The 27,064-nt window shown below is 35.2% G+C and overlaps 1 protein-coding gene across 1 annotated transcript; it reads left to right on the top strand.

Moving 5' to 3' along the window:
* The first annotated feature begins 808 nt into the window (after positions 1-808).
* LOC136038889 (vesicle-associated membrane protein-associated protein B-like) lies at positions 809-27,064 on the top strand. The gene is made up of 5 exons (XM_065722358.1): positions 809-959; positions 13,411-13,563; positions 15,954-16,060; positions 18,084-18,269; positions 23,771-27,064. The coding sequence occupies exons 1-5, from the start codon at positions 902-904 to the stop codon at positions 24,026-24,028; spliced, it is 762 nt and encodes a 253-aa protein (XP_065578430.1). The 5' UTR covers positions 809-901; the 3' UTR covers positions 24,029-27,064.

Here is a 27,064-nt window from a genome sequence, read left to right as displayed (position 1 = left end):
CTGTGCTAAAACCTTTTTGGTTACTTAAAAAGGCAATGCAGTTTTTAACTTTGGCTCGAATAGACCCTCTCATGATTTTTTAGGACTATTAGTCCGATACGATGACTACTGAAAAACTACAACAAAGGAATATACAAATAAACACACTTCTGGGATCTTACTTCTCGAACAAAAAAGCAAAATTCAACATTTTTGTAGATAGGAGTTTAAAACTTCTACAATAAGGATCTCCGATTGAACTTGATGGTTTAAATTTTATTAAGATTACTTGCTCTTTTGGGTTGGTTTCCTCTCTTTTTGAAAATCAGCCTAATTTTCTCAGGCTCATAGCTTTTAATGGTTAGTTTTAAACCTGATAAACTTTAAGTGTTTGGAATCAGCAAAAAAAAAAAAAAAACATTTTAAGCGTGTATATTGTTATCGAAACTCCCCTTTTCACAGTTTTTCATTGTCGCGGTACTCATTTAGAAAAAAATGGATAGTGATTTTGAATAAAAACGAGCTACGTCCAGATTTAGTGCAATAGCAAGCTGGATTAATAAAGCGGACATGTGTCCGATCATTCACCCCCTACCCATTTTGTCCTTGTAAACTTTTTAGCTTCCGGATTTACTTTCTGGCCTTTTTCTTACAAAGCTGAATTGGAAGATTGTTTCAAGCTTTTTTTTTTATCTTGATTATGAACCTGATTAGTTGGAAATTCAACAACCGGACTTCTGAACTAAATCCCAGACAGAGTCCGGTATTTAAGCATCGCTTTAGAACTGTTGTTAGTGTACTGCTACTGTCCTCTATCTTTGACTTCATGTTCTTAAATTAAAGACCGTCATCCCTTGCAGTTCTAGGAAGAAAAGAAATATATACCTATTGAAAAGGACTGGTTTGATTAAAATCCTACAGCATGTCGCATACTATGCCACTTATTGCAGTTGAGCCTGAAAATGAACTTAGATTCAAAGGTGAGTCAGTTAGGCTATTTAGTTGAAAGCAAACTAGCCTAGACCATATATCAGCCAGAACTAGCCAACAGAGGATAAAATATCCAGTAGTTGGACAGCTAATAGGCTAAATACTTTAACAGTTAAATCAATGCAAGTATCCATTATACCACTAAGAAAGTGGATTTTTTCACTATTGATTTTGTGTACATTCTCTTAGCAAGTATTCTAGGCTATGTTTCCTATTTGTAGCTTAGGCCTTGACAGCAGCCCTGGTAAAATTTGAGATGGGGTACTTTTGCCTTCTTGGAAAGTGTTTCATCACAAGCTGTCTAAACTGGGAACTATGCTGTAAAGCAGCATAATCTCAATACTAGCCTATAGTATTTAGAAATGCTAATTCTAGAAGCACATCTATTTCTGGTTGAACCTCCTCGATGGGGCCACAAATCACCAAAAAGCTCCTTTTTCTGCATTTTAATCTTTGAGACTCCAGGCCAAATAATCATTAAATAAATATAGACTACAGACCTTACCCCAATGCTTGCTCATGGACTAATATGCTTTGCTCTATAGGTAATGTTACCTGTAAGAAAAATCAGATGTTGCACACCCTACCAAATTTAAGAGTGAAAGTGAACCATCTTGGATATTTACATTAATGGATGTGTGAGTTTTTTAATTATCTTTTGACTTCCTACAGAAATTACCAGTGTGATAACTATAATTAGTATTAAATTGACTGTATTTTCAGAACTAAAGGCAGGGAAAAAGCAACTGGTAACTGAAAATTAAGGTCTTGAAAATTAGCAAGAAGTCACTAAACTAGAATTTTACCTTAAAATATAATTTCATTCATATTGTACAACCCCAACTTTTCCCTTGGCTTCAAAACCCTGCTGACATTATGCATTTTTAGTTTGCCCCATGGAGGAGGAGGGTCAACAAGAAATGGATATGCTTCAAGAATTAGTGGTAAGTTTATGACAGTTCATATAACTGACTTACCAATAAAGTGAATATACCAGAATATATTTCAGAATAAAGATCTGAAAGGAGCTTTTGATGAAGTTATAAGGTAATTTAGCATTCTTATTTTTAATATATTTGTGAGAAATTTTTGAAAAATTTAACAGTACTTCTTTGTTTTCACTTGAATAATTTGTTTTTATGGCACTTGATATTAACCAAGTGACATATAGCAATCACAAATTGTGTTGTTCTGTTGATTGTGCTCAATAATGATTCTTAAAAACCTGAAGAGAGGCAAAACAGAAATCTGAGACCAGTGGTGTCAATTACAGGAGGGACAAGGGAACTCCCCCTCTAGATTTTTTTTTATATTTTCATTGAAAATGCCTTTATTTGTGTTTTCTTTTAAAAAAACAACAAATTCCCCCCCCCCCCCCCTGCTATATTTTCAAAATGTATTTTACACCTCCTAAATTGTGTTATTTGACACTGTCTTAGATGGATCTCTCAACTCATCAAACACAAAGAAGACTTATGAACAACTTACAGATTTGTAAGCAGTCTTTAATGATATTTCCATCATTATAAATTTTCCATGAATATATTAAAAATAAGAATGCTAAATTACCTTATAACTTCAACAAAAGCTCCTTTCAGATCCCAGAAAGCTGTTCTGGCTTCTGGGGGAATTGTTATGTCACTCTTAATTACCTTTCCATGTGTCATCCGGTGTTTAAAAGAGTAATTATTGTGGAGTTCAAATATTTAGAAGACTGTTTGTTTTAATGAGAATGTAAATATGTGGGAGGTTGTGAGAAAATTAATACAATCTTTTCCCATTAAATTCAAATAGGCTAGGAAAAAACATGCCATATCCAGGAGGGCTAAAGGGTATGTACCCCCCATCCAAAACCTTTCTCTGACTTGTAAAAACGTAACAAAACAAATATAAACAAGTCTTTAATGCATTTCATAGTTTTTGTTTTATAAAGATTCCTCAAAAAAATCTTTAATACCCCTTCCCCCTTGGAAATTTCCTGGATACCACACTATGAAAGAGATTTAGAAATGTGAAAAATACCAGTTTTCAAATTTTAAGGGGTGTGTAACATTTCTAAATCTTCTATATTGGTAAAATGCCAACAATTGGGAGAAGGGATTGTTGAAACACAAATATTCAATCAACAAAGTCATAGTTTGCACCAAAGGCCTGAAAATTTTGATTCTGCCTTGGCCCAACACGTGCACGATAACCCTCACCACTTCATTTTGTTTGAAAACACTTCCATTATTCAGAGGTCCTTGTCAAAATATTTGTATGATTTTTGTCTTCATATTTTGCTACTGGCTAACAAAATTCTCATTTTCTCAACTATTTGATTTTTTTCATTCAACTTCAACTTTTTCTTTATTCAACTCAAAAAATACACAAACAATATTATGCCCCAACAGAGAGCAGAGCTCGTAAGGCTGGGACAGTGCCATCCTTTAGTGCTCATTAATTATATATTTTCCTTTCCTGGTTTCTCACAAAACATTGAGCTTTAAATAATATAGGAATGTGTTGAAGCTTGTCTTAAGTTTAATATGGTTCTTTACTTTCCTTTGTAAAACTTCTTTTCTGGATAGTTGTGTTGTAATTAATGTTTATTAAGGGCTTATTTTTGGTTTATTTTGATAATTTTAAATATATATTCATAAAACTATTGTATAAATTAAATAAAAAAACAAGTGTTTTTAACTGAAAGTAAGGAGCAACATTAAAACTTAAAATGAACAGAAATTTGTCCATATATGAAAGGGCCTTTTCCTCCTCAACACCCCGCTCTTTATGCTAAAGTTTTTTACTGTTCTAAAAAGTAAAGTTAACAGACAGTGTCAAACTTTAGCATAAAAAAGTGGGGTGTTGAGGAGGAAAAACCCCTTTTGTATACAGAGTAATTTCTGTATAAGCATCTTTATTAAGCATCTCAGACATAAGACCTTTCTAAATATCAAGTTTCATTAAGATCTGACCACCCATTTGCAAGATAAAGATACCTCAATTTTCACATCTTCCAAGATTTCCAGTTTCCCCATCCAACTCCCCTCAATGTCACTGGATCTGGTTGGGATTTAAAATAAGAGCTCTGAAGCACAAGATCCTTCTAAATATCAAACTTCATTATGATCTGATCACCCATTTGTAAGTTATAAATACATCTTTCTAATTTTTTCAATTTAATCCCCCCCCAAAACTCCCCCAAAGAGAGTGTATCTGTTACAGTTATGTCAATCATGTATTTAGGACTTGTGTTTATTTTTCCCACTAAATTTCCATTTTGCCTCTCTTCAGGTTTCTAAGAATCATTATTGGGCCTTCTTGAAGAAATTGACTTTCTCTATGCTGTTATGATTTACAAAATAAATGTTATTGACACACATATAACATAAACCTTACCCAATTGTAGCAACAAATCATAATTTTGAGTGAGAAGCCCCTTAAAAGTTCAAAGTCTTATCTGTATTACCCCTGTGAAAAGCCATTTAAAGATAAGACATTTCAAACAGGGGGTGCATTTAAATGCCTACATTCCATTTTGAACTATACCATAAAAGGTAATAATTGTTTTTCAATGCCAGTGAACTAATTATGGAATATAGTAGCTTAAAAAACAGTGAAAAGTTGAATTTTTCTAAGGTAAGCAAGGATTTACACTTTTAATAGTAATATAGGATCAAATTTGACCAAAATATAAGCTGTAATGCACAAAAAACTGCGTTATATAGAGGAGGGGGGAAGGGGTATAGCTAGGGATCTCAAAATAACTTCCCAGGATATACTTTAGCCTATAGACACATCCCTGAAAGTTTTCAATTCTCTAGCCCAACAACTTTCCAAGATAGCAAGAAGTCAATGGACTAGTATTTTACCGCACTTTTTAACCTAAACTAAACTTATAATAAATATTTTTAGCATTGAGAAAATGTTGCATTATTTTTTCAAAAACAACCAAGAAAAGATGGTGCTGAGAAAGCATAGTATTATTCTATGGAAAACTAGTAATAACTCAAACTTTTGTTGAAATTCATCATTTTTAACAGCTCAAAAAGTCCTTAGATTTGGATTTGCAGTAGAAGCACTTGTTATATTTGTAAAGAACAAAAAAAAAATGCATCAGATGGTATATTCACTTTATTGGCAATTCAGTTATATGAACTGTCATACTATGCCATAACTATCAGTGTGGAAACTATGCTGGTTTGCAGCATAGTTTCCAGCTTAGACAGCTTGTGACAAAACTAAACAATTACCATACACATTTATTTAACCCAAACTCTTATAAAGAAGAGTAAGCAATATGAACAAGCACACATGCAAGAATAAACACAAGCAAAGCAATCATAATCACCACATCTCCCTTCTTTTCACTTTAAACTGATTGCTTCACAATACACCAATACTTCACCATATCATCACCAGCTGAGATATCATTACATTTATTTACATCCTGAGAAAGCACTAGACTTGATTCTCTATTGTGTATTTTAAGTGCACATAAGGGTTGTTACACTAGTGAATCTACTATCACACTTAACACTTTTTTTTTTACCAAGTATAAGAAGATGCTAGGCTCACTTCTCTGGTATGTACTCCTGGTATACACATTGCATACTTTTCACTTAATAAAACTATTTAAAGGTTCAATCTCTTTGGTGAGTTGATTGCTCTTCCAGATTGTGTTCTTATGCAACTTAGGGGAGAGATGCTGCTCCAAATGTCTGAATTGAGGCTTCAGAAGAGGTGAACTCTGTCCCTGTTCACTCTAATGGTGCTGAGGAGTGCAGTGGTGATCTGCTGAGCTTATTTCCAGGTGGTGATGGTGATTTTTGAGCTGGAATTTCTTTGTTTAGAGTAGAGAATGGGGTTAAAGATATGACAGTTGGCCCACCAAGGTCTCTAGTCTCCAAGTCAATACCAAGGCAGCTCAAGAAGTGAACTTTATTTCATCTTATGACAGACCCATCCCCTGTCTCAACTATATAGGATCAAGGGGCCTCAGACTGTGCAATTACTCTTGATGGGTGCCTTTGCCACCTGGAGTCTTCTGCATATATACATATTTTCCTATTTCTGCTGACAGAAGAGGCCTAGACATTGCATCATACTGACACTTCTGTTGTCTCTGGAGAGCTGTGCATTTCTCCAAAAACTTGCAATTACTGACCATTTTCTTTTTTAGCTGGTCAGTTGTAAATTGCATAAGTGTCCTCAATTGATGGCTCATCAGAACCTGGGATGGCAAAGCTAGTCCACCCATGGGTGTGTTCCTGTATTAGAGCAGTCCTAAGTATGGGTCTATTTTCTGATGCCTTTATCATGAGGCTCTTTGCTCTCTGGAGAGTCTTTTCCACAAGGCTGTTGGACTGGGGGTAGATTGGACTTGATGTTCTGTGAATGAATCCCCATATCCTGGCAAAATTTTGGAATTCAACTGAAGAGTACTGAGGGCCTTATCAGATTTTAGTATAGATGGGATGCCATATCTGGCAAAATGAAATTTGAGTTTGGAGATAATGGCCTTTGATGTAGTGGATTCAGGCATGGCCAGTAAGCCAGCATTCTGGCTCTTTGCTTGGTTTTTCTATTCCAGGATGAGCAGCATGGGGCTGTTTCAGGATGTCTGACTGTAGTATCTTGGGTATGACCAATCTCTCACCTTTAAAGATGATCCCTTTGTTTGTTGACAGTTTAGAATGAATGTGCCTCTGACTGGGATGTTTTTCTGCTTTTTGGCCAGCCTTAGTGGATTGTTTTGCCAGAATCCTGAGTTGGCTATCTTTGGAAGTTTCTTCTTGGATTTGCAGGATCTTCTCATCATGTATAGGAAGATGTCTAGAGATCTGATGAACATACACATCTATTTCTGTTGCCAGTTTGTCATTGGACCTGGACCTAGTTTGGACCTGGCCAGAATTGCAGATGAAGATTCTATGGTTTGAGTTGTAGCATTAGTCTCTGTACCCTTGGAAAGGCCTTGTGGATAGGATTTTTGACTATTGTCTCAATTGGGCGGTGATCAGTTATTATGTTGACACACATTCCATAGAGGTAGTGGCGAAAGTGCTTGCGTCCATAAACTCCTTTTCAAGTTGGGAGTACTTTTGCTCTGTTTTGCTAAGTGCACAGGATGCATATGCTACTACCTCCCTCACTACAGAGGTTTGCTCCCAAGCCATGGCTGGAAGCATTGACTTTCAGCTCTACATTCAAGCTCTTGTAGTTGAAGAAGGAGATGCCTGACATAATTGACAGCTTGAGTTCTTCCAGCATCTGGTCATTTTTGGGACTCCAAGAGAATGGATCACATTTGAGTATGTCTTGAAGGCTTTTATTTCTAGTAGACAGGTTGGGAATGTATGGCTCTCATTTTTTCTGAGTCCAGTTTCATGCCATCAGCTCCAATTACATGCCCAAATGAGAATATGCTGCTTGCACTGAAGCTGCATTTGTCCTTGTTGAATTTTACATCTTTTTGTCCAGTGCTCTTTCCATAATGGCTCAAAGTCTTTAATCATACTCTTCTTGGCTTGCTCTATACACTAGAATATCATCAATTATGATGGCTAGTCTTTCCAGCCCTTCAAATGCTTCTTCTATATAGCACTGGAACTCATCTTGTGCTGAAAGTAAGCCAAAGGGCATTCTTAGGAATCAATAATGCCCAAATATAGTGCTGAATGTTGGCATCTCAGGTACAGTTGCAGAAAGGAATCATGACCAGTACCCTGACTAAGCATTCATTTTGCTGAACACTTTTGTACCATGCGGCTTGGCTGTAATGTCTTCCAAGGTAGGTATAGAATAGTAAGGGCGCTTTATGCATTTGTTGAGGTCTATTGGGTCTATGCCTAGCCTTGCAGCTCTAAACTTCTTTTCAATCATCACTATTGAATTTAACCATTCTGTGGGCTCTGTGACTTTTTCAATAATTCTATCTCTTTCCATTCCGTTAAGATTGTCCTGGAGTTTATCTTTCAATGCCTCTGGTACCTTTCTGGCCAGATAGATGGTTGGTATGGACCCATTGTTTAGATGGATGTTGCATTGTCCTTCAAGTCAACCAATGCCTTCAAAGAGGCTTTTGTACTTCTCGTCTATGCTGGTTTGTTCTGCATTAACATTGAGTACCAGTTTGATGAGGTTCAAGTCTATGCTGGATTGAACCCACTATTGGGGTCAATGCTGAGTCTGTTTGTGGCTACAGATAAGATCACAAGTGCCAATGACAGGGATCCTAGCACCACAGAAGCTGGTCTGTTGCTGATTAGTTGGTTCCAGATTTGGTTTTGGGTTAAACTTGTCTAAAATGTTTTAAGGAATGACATTTGCTTGGTTTTTCTTGGTTTAAGCTAGTTTTTATGGTCAGTTGGACCCTTGCAAAATGGTTTGGTTTCTGGCACTGTATAGGCCTACACATTTTCCCCTTCTCTGGACATGCATGATTGGTTGAGTAAGATCTACCACAAAAATAGCATTCTCTGCTCTTATGGTGGTTATTAGAAGAATCTTTCTGATTTTGGAAACTATTCTGGCTTGTACCATGTGTGATTGCATCAACTTCCTGCTCAATAGATGTTAGTTTACTCCCACGTATTGTATATATTTGTATGTAAGAGGATTATCCCTCCTCCAGAAATTAGTTTGATGGATCCTCTTCAAAGAAAAGAAAAATCAAAACAATACTGTAGAGGTATTTTTGTAAGTTTGTTTCATAATATTCTGCCCTGTCTTCCCTTTCTTTTTGGGATTTTTCTGTTAGTATCTAGACTAACTAATGTATATCTATCTGCATTTTCTGGTTAGTAATCTTCTGCACTTAATTTTCTCTCTCTGCAAGTTTGCATACAAAGTATTTCACATATAGAGCATAAGAAATGAGGGAAGGGGTGCTTGAACTAATATAAGAGGGTATCTTTCTCCTTCTATAGAATAGAATAGAATAGAATATATTTATTCACTGCAATAGCCGGAGCTAGCATTAGCATGTCATGACAAAAATAATTTATACCTTCAAAAACACTCACAGGAAAATTTAAACAAACAATATATTAATCAAACATTAAATATTAGTCGCGTCAATATTATTAAAATGACGGGTAAAATATGGAACAAATGATTTGCGATATCTCTCAGTACTATATGCTGAGCAAGTCAGTAACTGTGGACAATTGTTTTTTATTTGTCGAAGTCTAGTAACTGGTCCTCCACTTGGGGGGCTCGCAAAGTTGGGTAGTAGACGACAATGAGCTGGGGAATTTAAACAATTTAGTCCAAATCTATATGTTAAGCCATGTCTACGACTATCAAGTGAGTCCAAATTGAGTTGTTTCAGTGCATCTTCGTAAGTTGAGTAATTTTGTCCAAGTATAATTTTTACAGCTCTTTTTTGTATTGTCTCAAGTCTATCTGTTCGATCTTTTGTCAATCCCGGATGCCAAGCAGGGCATGCATACTCAAGAGAAGGTCTAACATAGCTGCAGTATACAGACTTTAAAACCTCAGTTGGTGTACCAAATCTTTTTAGGTTGGAAAATGAATGTAAAAGCGAGGCGCCTTTTTTAGTCAGATAGTCAACGTGCGAATTCCATCTTAAATCATCGTCCAAAAGAATCCCAAGTATTTTAACAGTTTTCTTTGTTGGCAGTATGGAATTATGAGAAGAGTGGTTGTTTCCCTTTAGGAAGGAAAATGTCATATAAGAGCTCTTAGTTTCACTGACCGCCAGTTTTACCTTTCCTAATTCAGCTTTTAGATCATGATAGATTTTGATCAAGTCAGACTGTTCAGTAGTCGGAGGGCTTAGTCGCAGTGATAAAACAGTTAAATCATCAGCAAATTTAAAACGCTCACGTATTGTTGTTAAAATACGGTTAAAAACAATAAGAAAAGAAAGCGGGCCTAATTTAGTCCCTTGTGGCGAACCACAAAAAATATTTACAAATTCAGATGGCTCATGATCAGGAAGTTGGACACACTGAGATCTTTCAAAAAGAAAACTAGCTAGCATTCGTACAACAAATGGACGGGCACCCATAGCCTTTGCTTCTTCCACAACTACATTATGATCAAGACTATCAAAAGCCTTAACTATGTCTGCAAATAATGCTTCAACATAGGCCCCATTATTCTCTAAGTGCTTAAGGATAGTATCCAATAATGCAACCAAATAATGAACAGTACTATGCCCGGATCTAAATCCAAATTGTTGGGGATCAATATTATCATTTATGTCCTCAAATAAACAATCAAAAATAAAACTTTCAAATACTTTTGAGAGAGCTGGAGTTTTCGAAATCGGCCTCATCTCGGTTATATCTTTAGGTGCCTTGCATTTGGGGATTGGCGTTACATATGCCTGTTTAAAAGTACATGGGAAAACACCATCAATAAAACACTGGTTAAAAATTGCCGTTAAAGGAGTAGATAAAAGATCAGCACACTCAATAATCAATTTAATTGGTATCTCACTAGGATAACTAGATTTACGAGAATCAAGTGCCTTTAACTTTTTAGCAACTGAACAAATCTCTAGTATAGGGATATTTGAAACTGAATCATTCGGTTGTAATGTTCTTAGTTGCGGATGAATTTTACAAACAGATGCAAAAAAGTTATTAATTTCACTAGGTAACATGGGTTTACCATTGACATCTCTCACTTCAACTCTGGTTACTTTTTTCCCGATAATGTTCTGAACTAAGTCATGGAACTTCCTTGGGTTGGATTTATATATTTTGCTTATTATTTTAGACCCATACTGCTTACGAGAACATCTTATTTTACATACAATTAAATTTCTTACTCTTTTGAAATCTTTTACGGATCCAGTTAAATGCAATTCGTTCCTCACTTTTATCAGATTCCGAATCTCTTGAGTAATCCATGGTTTATCATTAGATTTCACATATATTTTTTTTTGTGGGAAAATTTCACAGTATTTTTCGAATAGTTCCTTACAGAATAAACTTGCCATTTTGTCACCGTCAGACAATGAGAGAATATCACGCCAGTCACGATCTGTGAGCCAATTCTTGTAGAGATTTACTAGTTCAGGTGAGAAAGGCCTGTACACCACACTATTTATTTGTCGATTTGGGATAAAATGATTGGGTGTCCAAGCAACACACAAGTGATCACTCAAACCTAATGGGGGTAATGTAACTGGAGTATTATAATATTCAGGACAGTTGCTAAAAATGAGATCCAACATACGGTTACCTCTTGTGGGCACATTCACAACCTGCTTAAGTGATAGTGAATTACTTAGCCATTTGGCATCTAAGTCATTAAAGTCACCACACATTATGATACCAGCATTAGGATACAAAGATCGTGCATTGTCAGTGCAATTCTGTAAGTAATTCACAAGGTCTTTACGATAGGGGCCACAGAGCGGATAGTAAACAACACATATCACCAGTGATGCCACTTCCTTGGGAAGCTTCTTAGGCCTGCACCACAACCATAATACTTCAAAACCATGCTTATTTGGTATATTACTGAAAGTGAGAACTCGATTTCTTATAGACGATCGACAAATAATACCAACACCACCACCATGTGTTACTGAAATATCATTGGGTGTCATTCTAGGTTTGAAATAAGTATCATATCCTTCAAATGCTACAACATCTTCAGTCGCGGACCATGATTCACAGATACAAGCAATATCAACCAGTTCATTCTTCAAGCAAAGTTCAACCTCTTCTAATTTGTTCATAAGTGACCGGACATTTGATAATAGTATTTTCGGAAATATATAGGGATGAAAGGGGGGCTTTACACTGCGGTCTCGAATCTCCTTGCCAACACATTGAATCGGTTCCAAGTTGGGATACTCGGAAGACATGGTTTGAGGGGTGGGTGAATCTTTGATTTCTTTGAAATTCCAAATTGGTTGGTTGTTAGTACTGGATATATTGTCGGAAGGCTGGCAGATGTTGGTTCTTGCCAGTTTCTCCAAGTTTTCACGAGGAGTGGTTGGTATGAGGGGGGAGGGATCTGCATTGGCTGATTTAAGACAGGTGGTTTTAGCTTCAAACTCATAAGTGGGACTGTAAACTGTTGTCTTTGGCAACCATGTTTTAACAGAGGTGGAATTTTTCGCTCCCCGTTTTTTGAACTTCGCAATTCAGTATTGGAACGTAGCTTTTTCCTTCTGGGGGAAGTGAGATGCACATTAGGACAACAGTTCATGAAACAAAGGCCATGAGCAAATTTTTTACACAAAGATCTGTGAGGCAGAATACAACACTCATCACGGCAGATGCCTTTGAAATAATCCAAGCAAATATGGAGAAACGTGCAATTCTCCGCCTTTCTACAGCCTCGCCTTATGTGAAATCTGCAGACACGTCGTTCGGGAATATGATCTGTTGTAACACCCTCTTTATCTGTATGCGGAGACTGAGAATACTCTAGGTCGGTTTGTGTTGTTTGACTAGTAACAAAGCTACTGCATTGAACAGATACATTATTACTGAGAACTTTAGAGCTGGTTATATTACCCTGGTTTAAGCACTTCTCACAGGTAAAAAGAAAGAAACGTCCCGAGGGTTTCTGCAGAGCAAGAACTATGTCTGCATCAATTGCAGCGCAGGCCGCATGCATGCGGTGTAAGCAAAGGTGACAATCAAACGAAGGGCTGTCTTTTGTCGGTTCGTCACATAAGAGGCAGCTCAGATCAGGACCTGAGTAGTCATTTCTTTCCTCGGTGATATTTTCTATAGTATCGATTCTTTCCTCGGTGATATTTTCTGTAGTATCCATAATTCTCAGTGCACCGCCAGGAATGCCTGGAGATTTAGATGACAAGTTTTCTACTGGGAAGATAGTGCTCTTTAGAAGTTGATCCTGGATTTTATCGTTGTTACTTTGCTGTTTCGGACTATTATTTTTCGATCTCAGTTTTTTCAGAGTAAAAGTCTTAGGGGAATCTTTTTCTGTACAAATTACGCACACAAAGGTCTTCTTCAAGTCATTAGAGTATTTAGTTTTTCCACAACTAAAATGAGACCATTTATTACATTTGATACACTGCACGCCGCCTGTTTTGCTTGTAATTCTTTTTAAACAGATACCACACTGCTCCGGATCCATAATAAATATCGCTACTGAGTACACCAAGTTCAAATTGCAAAAATGTCAAAAGTAAATAGATCAAAACAATCGGATACTAAATGACTCTAGGGAAATCACTCAGGTTAATTCTTAATCAAAGTTCCCAAGGGAATTTTCACTCAGAACATGCAAGTTCAAGGTTGATTAAGAGAAGTCCATAGGGAATCACGATTGAGTCTTACTGTATAATGAGATTATATCCAGATTGTATCTAATAAAGGTGTGCTGGTTAATCTATTAATAGTGATTAATAATACATATAATATAATAATTTATTTCAGATAATTTTTCTGTGAGTTTATCTAATTGCTATGTAAACAAATCTTGGTTTTGCAGGACCTTTCAATGGCCCATCAACTGCAACAATGGTAATATCCAATAAGACTGAAAAACGTGTATGTTTCAAAGTGAAAACTACTGCCCCAAGGAAATACTGTGTAAAGCCCACAACTGGTGTTTTGGAAGCTAATAGCTCTGTTACCATTTTGGGTAAGTTGTATTTTGCTGCTATTATGTCTATTTCTTGCTATCGATTTTTAACAACAACTTGACAGAAATATTGTGATTGGGTTTTTTCATGTGGGGAGGGGTATCATTTTCCCTATTTTCTGTGTTTACATGAGTTTCCAAAAATTTTGTCTATGTTACATTTAAACAGAATCTTTTTGCTATTTTCACAAATATGTGCCTCCTCCTGAAATAAATTCTTCAATTGGTAGAATTATATTAAATAAAGCTGATAAGTTGGAGCTGAGGAGGGTTTATGGAGAACTTACTTGGTCACTAGCAAAAGGTAGATTTTCATTTTCAGGCAGAGATCTCTTATCTCTGCCTGAAAATGGCACTAAGAGAAATATCCTTAGAGAGAGAAAAAATATCCTCCCCCAGTAGGGAATTGAACCCTAGTCTCCTGTGTGACAGGCAGGGATGCTTACCACTATACTACCAAGGTCTTCTATTGGTAGAATGTCATTACTCTTAGACAAATGCTTTAGGTTGTTTGATATGTTGACGATCCATCTGATTGCATCCATCAAAACGTTTTAGTTTGTGTGGTCAAACTATTCAGAATCAATTGGGAGGGGGGTCTTCCCATAACTAGTATAGCTTAGATAAAAGATCCAACCTGACAAGCCAACACCTATTTGCCTGGAAATCTTAGAAAAACCATTTAACTTCTCCAGTTTTGTGCCAGAGATGGGGATCTTCAGGTTTAATGAAACTTAAATAATTAGAAAGTATAAACTTTGTTTTTTTTTTATTTAATGGAGCAGAATTTTTTTTTTTAAGTTGAGAAAAGTGCATTTTCTAAGAATATTCTAGTATATCTGCTTGGAAATTATTACAAATTAGCTCAAAAGAAGTCTAATTGAATAATTTGACAGCTTTTGAAGTTTCCTGTTGTGCTAACTGCCTTGATTGAAATCTTTGTGCATACAGGATCCACATTTTTTATGCTGTAGGTACATTGATTAGACAGCGTTTTGCATAGCAATTAGTAAGAGATTTTTAGGCTTCCTTTCTTTTAATTTAGTCTCTTGTTAGCTTTTTGAACTGTTGACTCATCTAAGATTTCCTATCAATTTGTACCAAAATTGCTTTGGAAGTTCACTGTGGTGCTGAGAAAACTTGGCTAATAGGCTGTTTGTCTTTGAGACAGTCAGCCAATGCTGAGACTTGCAAATGATATATTTGGTATTGAACGTCCTTAAAACAAAACTGCACACTAGATAAGAGCTATTTCTCTATAATATGTATTGCAGTAGTTTGATTGGTCAAATTCTGAGTGGACTACTGAAAAAATTGGGGTTGCTTTTCATGTTGTGATTATATTCAATGATGATTAATTTTTTGACTGATATCTGTTCCTTGTTGCCGAATTTTAAGAAATTAGATTTTGTTCGTAAGTGTATTTTTGTTCCATGTTAATAAAATAATTGATGATCTCTGATCCTAGTCGGGAGTTGGATTAAAAATTGGCAGAACACAATAAGTCTTCACCAAATAGAAAGCTTTTCAAATTCTGTATATTGATTGTTGCAATTGATATACTTACAAATCGTAAGATTTGTTCGTAAGAAAGTTGTTTTTACACCAACTTTTGACTTTATGCCCTGATTCTCTAAGAACAACTCCTGAAATAATAGGGCCATTGAATTTTTATGAGAAATATTTTTAAAGAACTGTAAGGCTTTGGTGTAAAGAGCAAGGGATGAGGAAGGGTAGTCCCCTCATATACAGAATAATTATTGTTTGTTCTAATTTTTAATGCTCCTCCTTACTTTCAGTCTCTAACAGATATCTGCAACAGTGCATTAATTTCAAACATCAAGACTAGTTCAGCAATAAGAAAACAAATTCAAAAATCAAATAAAAATTTAAAATTATGAAATGACAAATATGAATTGAATAAAACAATCTGAATTCGGAAATCTCGGAAAAGAAGGGATGGATAAAGAAAATTCTGGACATGATTAATTGTCTAAAAATATGATATTATTTAGATCATATCGTAATCAGGGTGGTGGGTAATTTCTCCAATGCATTTTGGCCTTCATCGTGGTTGAAACTTAACCAGCATCTTATTAAGTTAATTTATATCTTCTAATTTATCTTCAAGTGGCGTAGCTTTGAATTTGCTGTTGAATATGTTTTAATTTCAGTCACCACTTTTGCCTTGGTATCTTAGATCAGTTTTTATTGTAGGGTGAAAGTAAAAATAGTTTATATGAACTGATTTTGTCTGAAAAACTGAAAAGAAGTCCACAGCATCAATGTCCTTATGTCCTGGTTCCCCTGGAATCTCTTCTCCTGTTCAGTCATGTGATTGTGCAGGAAAGTGTGATTCAGTAGCTTTAATTGGTTTTTCCTTATTCCAGTAAGTCTGCAGCCTTTTGATATTAACGATCCAGCTGAAAGAGGAAAACACAAGTTTCAAGTGCTTTCTGTTGCAGTTCCAGAGGGAATGATCAATTTAGACAACGTGGTAAGTACTTCTGAAGGTAATTTGGTAACTTGGTAATTTGGACAACGTGGTAAGTACTCAACTGTGGGTAGTTGCATTCTAAGAGCTATGTTAAGCTATGATGGGCTGTCCAATTTAGACAACGTGGTAAGAACTTAACTGTGGGTGTTTCCCAAATCTATGTTGAGCTATGACAAAATAACTAATTTAGATAACAAAGTAAGCATTCAACTATGGGTGTTTGCATTCCAAAAGTTATGTTAGACTATGAGGGAATGAGGAATTTAGAAAAGGTGGTAAGTACCCAACTGTGGGTTGTTGCATTCCAAAAGCTATGTTAAACAAAATCCATTTAAGAGAGAGAGTGGAAAAATGGGAAAAAATTGTTTTGTGTTTTTTTTCTAATTGAAGACTTCAAATATATTATTGAAATTAATGTAAAGAGAAAATTGCTTTAAGGCCCACTTGCAATGACATTTTACTAATACCGAGATTTAGCTGGCGCTAATTTGAGCCAATCAGAATTTTCTGATCAGCTCGAAAAATCCACGGAAGTTTTGAGCAACTTAAATTAAAACTAGATAAATCTCGGTATTAGTAAAATCTCATTGTGAATGGGGCATTAGGCAGATGGTGAAAATGACCTTATTATATAAAATTAATTTCCTTTACTGTTTATAGAATGAGAAGAGAGGAAATCCCTAGTGTGTGTTTTTTTTTTTTTTTTTCATCGAGAAAGAAGAAAAGCAATATAATACTTACGAGTAAGAAAATGATATACCAAGGACATTGAAATATAAACACTTTCTTGTTACCGGGACCCATCTTAGTTTTATTCCACCAGTTTTTTTCCAATATCTTTCTTGTGATTGTTTCAAAGTTATGAAGCTTTTGGGGCAAAACAACACTTACATCAGTTTTGCCGTGTTTTAGCTTGAAAGAAAATAAGCATTAGTTAATTCTAACAACGCTTTTTTTCGTAAAGATTCAAACATGAACAACATGTTGATTTTCAAAGACAACTAAACCTTCAAATGTAAGCTACACCTTCTTAAGCTCTCTAGTGCTGTGTTTTTAGCTTATTTTATACTGTTTTTATTCAATCATGTTTCCTTTTTTCTTCAATTCAGCACCTGCTACTGCCAAAAACCACATAATTACATATAGAGGTGATCCCAATTCGAATTTAACTTTCCGCCTAACAAATTCGAACAATCAAATTTTGTTAGCACCTTTCGGTTCTTCGAAAATTTCTCCATTTTGTTACCTTATATTTTTATTTTTAAATAATTTTTTTTTCTACAATTAATTGGTTAAAATTTTAAATATTTTATGCGTTTTCCAGTGGACCACATATTACATATTGAGGTCATCCTCAACCGAATTTAAGTTCTAATTTTCCTTAATTTTTAAAAATAAGTATGGTTGCATTGGTTTCCACCTAAAAAATTCGAACAATCAAATTTTGTTAGTCCATTTTGGTTCTTTGAAAATTTCTCCATTTTATTACTTTTATATTTTTAAATAATTTTTTACTTTTCTAAATTTAATTGGTTAAAATTTTAAATATTTTTGCGTTTTCCAGTGGACCACATATTACATATTGAGGTCATCCTCAACCGAATTTAATTTCTAATTTTTTCTAATTTTTAAAAATATGTATGGTTGCGTTGGTTTCCACCTAACCAATTCGAACAATCAAATTTTGTTGGTACCTTTTGGTTCTTTGAAAATTTCTCCATTTTATTACTTTTATATTTTTAAATAAATTTTTACTTTTCTAAATTTAATTGGTAAAATTTTAAATATTTTTGCGTTTTCCAGTGGACCACATATTACATATTGAGGTCATCCTCAACCGAATTTAATTTCTAATTTTTCCTAATTTTTAAACATATTTCTGGTTGCGTTGGTTTTCACCTAACAAATTCGAACAATCAAATCTTATTAGCACCTTTCGTTTCTTTGAAAATTTCTCCTTAAATAATTCTTTATTTATCTACATTTAATTGGTAACATTTTAAATATTTTTTGCGTTTTCCAGTGGAAGGAAGTTGCACCAGAGGACATACATGATTGGAAATTGAAGTGTATTTTGGACCTCCCTCCTCACGTAGAAGGAATCGTACCAAAAAAGAGTCCTGAACTTGGTGCTGCTATTGAGCAACCAGATGCTACCCCTCCAAGGACTCAGACTGAACTCAAGCAATCTAGTCCACAGATTGAAAAGGTTTGAATGTACTTTGCTTTAAAGACTGGTGTTGTTTTGATTTTATTTGATGAATTTTAAGTCTCATGGTGCTTAAAACTGGGGGCGATTCATGGTGCCATTCCTATATTCATAAGTTGGTCGTGCAATTTTTGCATCTGTAGCCTTTTAAAGTTTAGTGAGAAGTCTAGTCAGAAGTTGAAATCAGATATAACAGAATATATGTTAGAATATATTATTTAACTTTTCAAGCTTTTACATTCTTTCAAGCTTTTCTGCAATAGTAGCAATGATTCATTTTCGAGAGCTACTAACAAAGCCATCGGGACCTCTACAATAGTGTAGAGTGCAATAGTAGCAATGATTTATTTTCGAGAGCTACTAACAAAGCCATCGGGACCTCTACAATAGTATAGAGTGCAATAGTAGCTACGATTTATTTTCGAGAGCTACTAACAAAGCCATCGGGACCTCTACAATTAGTGTAGAGTGAATAGTAGCAATGATATATTTTCGAGAGCTACTAACAAAGCCATTGGGACCTCTACAATAGTGTAGAGTGCAATAGTAGCTGCGATTTATTTTCGAGAGCTAGTAACAAAGCCATCGGGACCTCTACAATAGTGTAGAGTGCAATAGTAGCAATGATTTATTTTCGAGAGCTACTAACAAAACCATCGGGACCTCTACAATTGTGTAGAGTGCAATAGTAGCAATGATTTATTTTCGAGAGCTACTAACAAAGCCATTGGGACCTCTACAATAGTGTAGAGTGCAATAGTAGCTACGATTTATTTTCGAGAGCTACTAACAAAGCCATCGGGACCTCTACAATAGTGTAGAGTGCAATAGTAGCTACGATTTATTCTCGAGAGCTACTAACAAAGCCATCGGGACCTCTACAATAGTGTAGAGTGCAATAGTAGCAATGATTTATTTTCGAGAGCTACTAACAAAGCCATCGGGACCTCTACAATTAGTGTAGAGTGAATAGTAGCAATGATATATTTTCGAGAGCTACTAACAAAGCCATCGGGACCTCTACAATAGTGTAAAGTGCAGTAGTAGCAATGATTTATTTTCGAGAGCTACTAACAAAGCCATCGGGACCTCTACAATAGTGTAGAGTGCAATAGTAGCCAAGATTTATTTTCGAGAGCTACTAACAAAGCCATCGGGACCTCTACAATAGTGTAGAGTGCAATAGTAGCTACGATTTATTTTCAAGAGCTACTAACAAAGCCATTGGGACCTCTACAATAGTGTAGAGTGCAATAGTAGCAATGATTTATTTTCGAGAGCTACTAACAAAGCCACCGGGACCTCTACAATAGTGTAGAGTGTAATAGTAGCTACGATTTATTTTCGAGAGCTACTAACAAAGCCATCGGGACCTCTACAATAGTGTAGAATGCAATAGTAGCCAAGATTTATTTTCGAGAGCTACTAACAAAGCCATCGGGACCTCTACAATAGTGTAGAGTGCAATAGTAGCTACGATTTATTTTCGAGAGCTACTAACAAAGCCACCGGGACCTCTACAATAGTGTAGAGTGTAATAGTAGCTACGATTTATTTTCGAGAGCTACTAACAAAGCCATCGGGACCTCTACAATAGTGTAGAGTGCAATAGTAGCTACGATTTATTTTCGAGAGCTACTAACAAAGCCATCGGGACCTCTACAATAGTGTAGAGTGCAATAGTAGCAATGATTTATTTTCGAGAGCTACTAACAAAGCCATCTACAATACAACACAAAAATAAAAAAAAACCTACCTTAAAAAAATTTAAACCCTTGTAGCACACACGTAAAATAACCACACATAATTTTTTTTTATGACTAACAAAGCCATCTATCTCTACAATAGTGTATCGGAGGTTAAAGTGGGAAATAAAAGAATATATATTAGAATATGTCACTTGACTACTTTTATTTTCAAGCTTTCTTGTTGTAGTAGCAGTAGTAGTAGTTATTATTTATTTTTCAGCGCTGCTAACAAAGCCATCAAGTCTTCTACAATAGGGGGTCAGAGGTTTAAATATTATATTAGAATATGTCATTTGACTATTCAACATTTCATGCTTTGAAATTGTTCACATTCGAAAGCTTCACATTTTTCCGATCTTTCTTGTTATTACTTAATTACTCAAAAAATAAATTAATTTCAATGCATTGTTATCAATTTTATTTCCATTAAATATCAATCGGTTGTGAACAGAGCTGCCCAATATGTCGTTCATATTTAAATCGACTAATGCGCATATCCAAAAATAAAGCATATTCCAAAGCTTGCCCCTTTTTAAAATTTATAGTATCCTAATAGTATTTGGAGCGTGTTAAAGTAGGTCAATTTCATGTATATCAAATTCACTTTCTTTCTTCTTTTTAATTGTATAATCAAAAGTTAAATATAAAAATTTTTTTAGTATGGCTAAGATGTAATAATGCCGTATTGTGGCCGAAACATACACACAGAAAAACATTTCTTTGCCACTGTATTTCTAGGAGAGATATCTTTTGGACCTGAAACGGTTTCAGACATACAGAAAAAAGTACAAACAGAGACAAACGAAAAAAATACCTATGGAAAATTTTGCGCATTTTACGTTTACGCTAAAGTTTGACTTTTTACACCGGTTTTCATGAACGACTCCTGTAACATAAGGGCCATTGAATTCGAATTTGCCCTTAATTCATTAATGGATTCAAGAAAGGGAAATTTTGTTATTTTAAAATAGAATTTATGTCGAAACATTAATTAATTTTTTTTCTGTGTTCAACATGAGTCCTGTGTTCAACACGGGTTTGGGTCTTTTCAGAACCCATGTTCAACCGTGCTATTGTGATACATTACAATTTTGAAGAACCCTAGTCCCATACGCTTGGAACTCGTAAGATGGAAACGCTTTAAATTTTGGCGGAGAACTTGAAAACGATTGTTGTCAAACTCGCTCAAAACATGCTTCAAACCTGGTGCCTGAAAGCAGAGCTATAGTAATGCATTGTCGCCATGCAAACAGATTCTTGAGACTCCTCAGTCCCTGTCACACATTTTTTCTACGTTTATGCAAAGAAAAACAGTGTTTAGAAACAACTTTTATTATTATTTTCAATTTTCATTGAAACATCTGTTTGAATTTCATTTAATATAAAACCTTGTCATTGCCGCTGAAAGCGAGGAATAGGGAGACGTATAGGACTTTAATCCACTTGATGGTACTGGAATGAATTCCAGCTCTCTCTCTGTATGATTGATAGACTATCATGAAGAAGTGAAAATAATCGTTTTTATGAAACTCTGAATAGATTTTGGTAGCTTTGACTCTTACAGAGACTATCTGTCTTGGCTTTTCTCTAATTACTCTTTCAAGCCTTTGATCACTTTGAACGGACGGACTCCGCCTGTCTGGTAATATTTTTGTATCCGAAGACGAAGTTTGATTTCATCAGTCAATTTTTTTTCCATCGATAAAATATTGAAATTTAATTCAGTGTTGCAATTTGCTGCACGTGCTTGGCAGCTAAATCACAGTTTGAGCTTCTGACCATCAGTTTTTTTTTCAGCCGTGCAAGGGCAAAAGTATATCTCCGATAAATTTCCAGGCCACACCACCACACCTGCACAAAAGATAGAGGGTGTTTCCCTTTGCAGTTTGAATGAATTAAAAAATTGTGACTTCGAAATTAATTTTTTTGTGCCAGAGACAGTGGATTGTAATAAATAATAAAATCCTTGTACCTTTCCTGGATTTATTCCTGTATTCAAGAATACAACGCTTGGCTATATTGAATTGTTTGGATCCCTTGTCTGTGACCTGCATTGCAGACAAAGAGATCACAATTTTTTTATTGTGGGTCTGTCAACGCTAACTGGGAATCAACAGGTTACCAGTGTCTAGTAACTGATCAGTTTTTTTTTTATTGCTCTTCCAGAATTATGCCCCTACTGTTGTATGCAACACTGTTATATCACTGTATATGGTTTAGAAAATCCAGTCTAGGAGGCTATATATTAGCTTTATTTAAAAAAACAAACAACAATGTACATGGATATTTAGCTTCTTCTTAGTCCGACTTATTCCGGAAAGGATTTCTAGGGTATAAATGCTGGAATTTTTGTCCTATAAAAATTTTTGTCTTTAACATACATTATTTTTCTTTTTTTTTTCTATCCAAGTTAAGTGTGAAGCTTCCTGATGTATCTATCGAAATATAATAATCAACGTTAACGTGATATTGAATTTATAGATATACCTTCTGAGTCAGGCTCATTTCCAACAGTTTGACGTGAATCAAAATCTTTAACCAACAAAATAATATCACTAGCATAAGATCTATGACTGATATCAATGATCTGATCAATCAGTAAAGGGGAAATGTATGTCGTGGATACCGTTATTAAATTAAATTAAACTTCAAAAAAATTAAAATTAAATAAAATTAAACTTTAAACGACTTTAAATGTTTAAATGTAAAATAAGTGAGAATTATTTTTAGAAAATCCATCAGCCCTAATACAACTATAATAATCTATGTTAACGTGATATTTAATTTATAGATATACCTTCCGAGTCCTCTCCTCTATCGACAAAGGTACAGTAGATTTTGCTTAAAAAGGAAAAATCAGGAATATTGCATGCAAACCAGTAAATGTACATATATAGCCCTTTCAGCAAATGGAACCCTTTTTTGGTTCTTCTTCTATAGCTAAATAATATTCTCGTACTTTAATATTCTATGCAATTTTCCAATAGTTTCCTTAAAGTTCAGTTTTTATGGGCTTGTTTTACTATTGTGATGAATTTATCCCCCCCTCCCTCTCTCTGAATAAGAGTGTGATCTTGGGTGCTCAAACATGCCCAAATGGGAAGCAAAAGGAAAAATAATGTATATAATTATGAATTCAACTGTTACGTTTATTTAGGCTTTGATAGTTAAACTTTGCGTTTTTGTTCTAATGGTGAGTTTTTTATGGACTTTCGACTTTTTTTTTGGGTGATATTCCGAGGCATTGCTGACTGCGTGTTCCAAGCGTGGTGAAAATGTACCACGCGTACTGGAACTGTCCCAGACTGGGTGGGACTGTGTGGTACACATGATGTTCTAAGAACTTGTCGTCGTCTGCTGGTAGCCATGATGAACCTGAATGCGGCTACAAGTGCAAATGAGTAAGAACAAGTACACCTGGCCGCGGGAAGTGGATGGCCCTTTGTTATGTTCACTTCGTTTCTGAATCTAAAAAAGAAAACTATTCATGTAACTAATTAAAAGATCTTGGTCTCTATGTAATCTGTTCAGTTTCCATGGAGGGATGATAGATAGACTTACTATTAACAAATGAACTGACCATTTTTATACAATCCTAATAAGGGCTAATGTCAGATTTGCCTCTCAATAAATCGGACTATCTGTCTTGGCTTTTTCTACAATTAGCCATGGCTTGATGCCCACAACTACTTGATTTTAATTCAAAATGTGGTCCTGTTTAATCTTAACTATATATTGATTTTTCTATTTCAGAAATTGCTGGAAGCTGATCAAAGAGCAGTTGAAGAAATTAATCGCTTGCGTGAAGATATTGCCCGTATGACCCAAGACAATTTGAAACTAAGGGAGGAGAGTATAAGAATGAACAGGGCAGCTTCTATTGGTGAAAGCAAAGCGGACAACTTTGCCCGCGCTCATGCGCAGCCCATCGCCGAACCAATGACCTATACCACCATCATTTTTGTTTTAGTTGCAGTTTTATTAGGATATATTGCTGGCAAAATTTATTAAAAAACAAAAATGGAATAGCCTGTTACTGCTTCAAAGCCAGTTATTTTTCCTCTGTAGTTTTTTTTTTGCGTTTTATTTGTTCCAAAGAGTATGGGAAACTATTAAGAGATGTAAATCAAGATTTCTCTGAAAAAAAAGGTGTGAAAACAACGTTATCCTGGCAAAACCACAGAACATGGATTATAAAAAGAATAATAAAAATATTCGTTGCTTTAAATACCTGAATTACAAAAGTAGAATTGTTTCAAGAATTCAGATTATTTACACGATTCTGATCATATGAAAAGAACCACTTCTCTCGGTTCTGATTCACTGTCTGATCATGAGCTATTAAAATATTTTTGTTTCTTTACATTTGGGCAAAGATAAAAGACCCACTTTTGCCGAAAAGATGTATTTGCTCTGAATACTAACCTAGTCTTAGCCATTTTATAACCAATATTAAATCGTAAAAAAATATATATGTGATTTGTGAAAATTTTAGGTCAGATCCAAGTAAACTAAACAGATTATTTATATTGTCCTTGTTTTAGATATCACTGTACACTCAGTGGTTCTAATAATTTTTAACTCTTATTGAATTTATTTATAAGCACCAAAGTCTAATCTCGTCAGTTTCCAATACTCTGTTTGATATGTTGATTATGGGGGGGGGGGATCAATCAGTTCTTTTATTTACTCAAAGCTATCACCGTGCCATCTCTGAAATGAGCGGTTTCGTTCTTGAATGTGTATTACCCATGCTTCATATTAGAGATGATTTTTAATGATAAATTGAGCTGAAATGGTGTAAATATTGTAGCAAAAGCCAAAGAAATTTTAAGTCGGGAAGGAGACAAAGGCTGGAGAAAGAAATATTTTCGAAAGAGAAATTTGGAGCTTGGTCCCCAGCCCAACATTGTGACCAGGCATACTCTACTGGGCATATGTATGTAAACCAGCCTATAAATGGCAAATAATTTTCTGCTGGCTGTGTAAATCTTTTTAGTTAAGCTTGGTAAATCATCACCACACACATAGAGTGACTGAGGGAATATTTCCCCGCACTCAAGAGTGTTTGCAACAGGTTCCAATATACCTTGATAGACCAAGGTCTAAATGTGATTTTATTTAGGTAGCCAGTCCCCTCCCTGTCTAGAATAGCACCTGTGGACAATGCTTAAAGTCACGGTGGCAATTTAAGACATAAATTATTCACCCTTGTATGAGTATGCCTCCTAGCAGTAGAATCTTTCTGCCATCTAGCATTTCTGTGCATTTTCCACAAACGAGGACAATGCTTGAAGACATATTTGTGTCCTAAGACATTCATAATTCAAACTTGTATAGTTATGCCTCCTAGCAGTAGAATCTTTTTCTGCCATCTAGCATTTCTGTCCATTGTCCACAAACGAGGACAATGGTTGAAGTCACTGTTGCATCTTTAGACATAAACCATTCAAACTTGTATGGTTATGACTCATAGTAGTGGAAATGAAATCTTCTTCTGCCATCTATCCAAGTAAACTCCAAGCTTTTATTAGCCCTCCTTCCAGTTTCAATATTAGTTTCGCGACTAGGGATGGATTTTATGTATGCAAATCAAAAGACGTATAAAGATTTTGAAATTATTGATATTAATTAGGCAATAAGGAGGAGGGGGTCTGATCCAACCATTTGCCAGCGGAGCTAATATCATTTAGTTTATCTGAAATTTATATCTATATATCCTCCACACAATATGAAATATTGAAGAAATGAATAAATCATATTCCAGCTGAGGGCAGCTCCTTTTGTATAGTAAGTGGTGTTTATGCACCCTTAGCTAAGACCTGGGCAAAACGCCTGATATGTGTAATTTTTAGGGTGGCCGTAAACTATAAGCTTTTAGTAGCCCTCCTTCCAGTTTCAATATTAGTTTCGTGACTTTAGATGGATTTTATGTATGAAAATCGAAAAGATGTATAAAGATTTTGTAATTATTGATATTGGTTAGGCAATAACGAGGAGGGCCTGATCTAACCAATTTGCATGCGGAACTAATATCATTTAGTCAATCTGAAATTTATATCCACATATCCTCCATACAGTATGAAATATTGGAGAAATGAATAGACCATATTCTAGCTGAGGACCGCTCCTTTTGTATAGTAAGTGGCGTTTGGCCAAGCTAAGGCTTCGCCAAAACGCCTGTTTTATGATTATCAGGGTGGTCTTCAGGATATGATTATCAGGGTGGATATGATTATCAGGGTATGATCATCAGGATATGATTATCAGGGTGGTCTTAAACTCTAAGGTTTTATTAGTTCTGTTTCAGTTTAATTATTAATCTAAATGACCAGAGATGGATTTCTGCATTTCTTTAACGAAACTGAGCTTTCCCGTCCTTATTTGCTGAAGGTGAATTTTTCGTCTTTTTTCGTAAAGTTTTTTATAAATCCTGATCTTTGCAAAGAAAGGGGGCTAAGAAAGGGCTAATCAAACCTAATTTGCAAGTGGAGCTGATATTATCTAGCGTAATTCGAATATTACGTTTTTCTTACGATCGTTGCTAAATGGTAATGAATTTTATGTAAGTTTACTGTACTCCAGTTCAGCGCCACAATCTGATTCATTGTTATGAGTTCCCTCCCCCCCCCCTCACCGTTATCATTGGCTACTAAACTTTTATAGTTTATGACTATGATTAAAGACAATATTGGCGTCAGAAAAGAATAAAAATGTTCTTTTTTGAAGACAAAATTAATTTTCTCATTTCAAGTAAATTGTCAAAGTGTGGTAATAATCTGGCTATTTTAACCCTTCAAAATGCTAGTTTTAACTGTAAGTTTGTTAATACGGTTTGATTGTTATTTTTTTTTATTTGATTATATTCTCATCTATGTACCGTTTGATTGACCGGTTGTGTATGATTGATCTTTCTTCTGTTTGCCTTTCTTTTATAGAGATATAAAGATTTGGTTTTTAAATATAACCCTAGTAGTAATTCTGAGCTCTAAGTGCAACCGAAGTGAGCTTTGTGATATTGAATTCCAATATAACTTATAAATCTAA

The sequence above is a fragment of the Artemia franciscana genome, chromosome 18 (genome assembly GCF_032884065.1).
Source record: "Artemia franciscana chromosome 18, ASM3288406v1, whole genome shotgun sequence".
Classification (NCBI taxonomy): Eukaryota; Metazoa; Arthropoda; class Branchiopoda; order Anostraca; family Artemiidae; genus Artemia; species Artemia franciscana.
The sequence above is the reverse complement of the archived record's forward strand: the minus strand, read 5'-3'. Positions and strand labels throughout refer to the sequence as shown.

Bases quoted from the DNA above. Each gene is read 5' to 3' on its own strand.
- LOC136038889 (XM_065722358.1), top strand. From the start codon at position 902: ATGTCGCATACTATGCCACTTATTGCAGTTGAGCCTGAAAATGAACTT. The intron at 13,564-15,953 runs GTAAGTTGTATT...TCCTTATTCCAG, and splicing joins TAGCTCTGTTACCATTTTGG to TAAGTCTGCAGCCTTTTGAT. The intron at 18,270-23,770 runs GTTTGAATGTAC...TTTCTATTTCAG, and splicing joins CTAGTCCACAGATTGAAAAG to AAATTGCTGGAAGCTGATCA.